General features: G+C 40.3%; 1 protein-coding gene across 1 annotated transcript; it reads right to left on the bottom strand.

Moving 5' to 3' along the window:
* Window positions 1-475: 475 nt before the first annotated feature.
* On the bottom strand, window positions 476-1,447 carry LOC147632527 (1-aminocyclopropane-1-carboxylate oxidase homolog). The gene is made up of 3 exons (XM_086807012.1): window positions 1,348-1,447; window positions 1,045-1,243; window positions 476-860 (listed from the first exon to the last, which is right to left on the bottom strand). Exons 1-3 carry the CDS (start codon window positions 1,445-1,447, stop codon window positions 476-478), a joined length of 684 nt encoding a protein of 227 aa, XP_086663138.1.
* Between the last annotated feature and the right edge of the window lie 1,711 nt (window positions 1,448-3,158).

Here is a 3,158-nt window from a genome sequence, read left to right as displayed (position 1 = left end):
GAGAGAGAGAGAGAGAGAGAGGTTTGGCAACTCCTTGATTGAGGTTTTGCACAAAAAAATATCAAAGGCTAGGCATTGAACAAATTGCATGGTGGTCACGAGTTGTGCACAAGGTGAGTGAGATAGAGAGAGAGAGAGAGAGAGAGAGAGAGAGAGAGAGGTTTGGCAACTCCTTGATTGAGGTTTTGCACAAAAAGAATATCAAAGGCTAGGCATTGTACAAATTGCATGGTGGTCACGAGTTGTGCACAAGGTGAGTGAGATAGATACATGAGAGAGACACAGAGAGAGAGAGAGAGAGAGAGAGATGATATGATAAAGCTCAATTGAGAGAAAGTATTACATGATTCAATGATGGTTGATCGATTAATGATGAAACCATTTCATGAGTACATACATTTGAGGAGGGGGAGTATTGATCTGCACTCCTTGCTCCCAATATCTTTGAGCTACCGTAATATATCATATATATATCCTAAGAGAGGTGGTTATAACATAGGTTGAAGATGTCACAAACCTCCATTTGATCCGCTAAGAGAACCACAAAAACGTTGGGTCGATACTTGAGTTCAACCCATTCACCAGATGGGGACTGCACTTGTAAGCCGCCAACCTCATCTTGTAAGAGGCAGGTAAGAGTGCCCACGTCTGTGTGCTCTTTGAAGCCGATAGTAGCAGCATTGGGGTCCAAGCACGGAGGGTAAAAGTTGAGGGTGAGGACTACTCTCTCAATTGTGGGAAGCCCTTTTTTGCTTTTGTGGTTATCCATGCTTTCCTTCCCAATAAGGCTCTCGAACACAGCATCGTACAAATCATTGCCAAGCTTTTGTACATCATGCCCAAAGTCGAGAAGGCTTTCCCTACACACATAACCATCCAAACAAGACCCATACATTTCCTTATTCAAAGATCCAAAAAGAATGGTGAGCTCTATGTTTTGTGCAATGATCCGATCAACCCAAAGTGTTAACTAGCACAACGTCGACCTTATTAAACAAAAGTAATCCTCAATTAATGACCCCTAATAACAGTTCAAGGCACTACCCAAAGATTTCACGAGCGTCTTGGAAGCCGTCGATGCCCGGGCGGCGGTGCACCATCTGGATTTCCAGCCAGTTGGTGGCCTCTGTGAGCTCGTTTCTCATGAAGTTCATGCCATCGTCCCGCCTCGTCGTTGTGAAAGCCCGCTTGGCCTCGGCCGAGTGGCCACCCACATGCCCTCGATCACGCGAATACGACGATACTGACTGATTAATAAATCAATCAAGCGAATACCTCACTCTCAACAAAATATATGCTGCTTGACATAAATAAGGAGGAGGTAGTGTGTGTGTGTGTGTGTTATACCTGGAAGCAGCCCCACTCCTCCCACGCACGGGAAAGCTCCTGCAGCACAGCGCTGCGCCCGTCGCCTGTCGATGGTGGGAGGAACTTCGCGAGCCGCCATGTCGATGTCGGTAGTGTGCTCTCTCTAATAATAATAATAATAATAATAATAATAGTTAGGATTTTCCCTTAGTGTAAAGGAAAAAAACACACAGCACAGCAAGCACAGCACAGCACGAGATAAAAGGAGAAGTTATGGGTGTGTTCTCTAATAGCCACACAGCACAACAGGACAAGTTATGATGGGTGTGCTCTCTAATAATTAGGAATTTTTTAAGAGGAGAAAAACGTTTCCTCTTGAATAAAGAGGTCCAAAAACATTTCTCTCTGTACTTGTAACCATTAATATTTTTTGAAGAGAGGAGAAAAACGTTTCCTTAAGAACCAAGGATTGCATCCTTGAACAACTTGTCCTTCACACATTTATATCCCTTATAAAATAATAGCAAAAGAAAGGGTTCCAAAAGCATAGGTTGGTACTTCAAGTTATGCTTTTTGACATGAATACAAAGGATTCTCAAAGCAACGACTACTAATATTTTTGGACGTGAAAAGAATAGCTTCTTAAAGCAAGGACTATAGCTTTAAATTATGCGTTGTTAGTCTCATCCTAGATTTTGCCTTATATGAGATTCACCATGACATTCACTATTCTGTTTACACATGTATAGGTATGCTATAAATTTCACCTTATATAAGATTCACTATTCAAGTATTTTTACACACATGTGTACAGACGAAGCATCTCTCACTCTCTCTCTCTCTACACACACACACACACACACACCCACCCATTCCATGTTCTCATGATACAAATACTTTACCTATATTTAAGATTCAAAGGTGGATACTCCTTCAAATTTTACGTACAAGGAATTTTTACGAATATCACATCAATATAGTGCAAAAGGTTTTTGCCCACTACCAATAAGGGCCCTTTCCCAATGCAATATAATGGCATTAGGAGACTATAGTGCATGTGTCCATAACAATTACACAATAATTAAGGTTTGCGGAGCATCATCAAAGAGCTAGATCTACGGATCTATAGGTGCCATGCCATAATGTTGAGGTGAGCAAAAAGAAGGGACAAAAAATTCAACAATGATTTTGCTACGTATTTCAAATAAGTCACTGCTACCATGGATCATGCCATTAGAGATGTTATTTTGTCCCAACTGATAGTTCACCCTTGTATTAAGAGTTTTCAGGATGCAAACATAAATTTTCAAAGATAGTGTTCAGGTGGATTAGTTCATTGCTAAATGCCAATGCCTCATTTGACATTAACATTTAAGTAGCCTCATGGATGTTATAAATTCATGCCCAAGAAAACTCTATCTAGTGAGAATCGTAATAATTTAGGAAGATGGAGCATTGCTACTAGTCATGTGCAAAAGGCTAGCATTGCTGCTAGTCATGTGTAAGAGGCATTAATAATCTTTACACAAGAGATCAAGTACTAAGTAGTTTCATGCATTGCTAATTACTTAGTAGTGTCATGCATTGCTGCTGGTCATGTGTAAGAGGCATTAATAATCTTTACACAAGAGATCAAGTACTTAGTAATGTCATTTTGAGAAGGTTGATAGCAAGAGAAGGTGCCCCAAATGTTCTCACCAAATGGGTCATTATGACATGCTTTCCATCTTATGAGTCATTTCTTAGTCAAGATCTTATATATTTTTACCAAACAACTAAATGTCAGGTTATGGAGGTTTAGCAAGTCCTCTATTGGGGTTTTGTGATAAAAACATCAAAGGCTAGGCATT

This window comes from Cibotium barometz, chromosome 13 (genome assembly GCF_041138505.1).
Source record: "Cibotium barometz isolate CiBa-2024 chromosome 13, ASM4113850v1, whole genome shotgun sequence".
Lineage (NCBI taxonomy): Eukaryota > Viridiplantae > Streptophyta > Polypodiopsida > Cyatheales > Cibotiaceae > Cibotium > Cibotium barometz.
This window is presented reverse-complemented; position numbering and strand designations above follow the sequence as displayed.

Coding starts and splice junctions, on each gene's coding strand:
- LOC147632527 (XM_086807012.1), bottom strand. CDS start 1,447: ATGGCGGCTCGCGAAGTTCCTCCCACCATCGACAGGCGACGGGCGCAG. Junction 1,244..1,347: donor AGGAGTGGGGCTGCTTCCAG/GTATAACACACA, acceptor TTAATCAGTCAG/TATCGTCGTATTCGCGTGAT. Junction 861..1,044: donor GACGCTCGTGAAATCTTTGG/GTAGTGCCTTGA, acceptor TTATGTGTGTAG/GGAAAGCCTTCTCGACTTTG.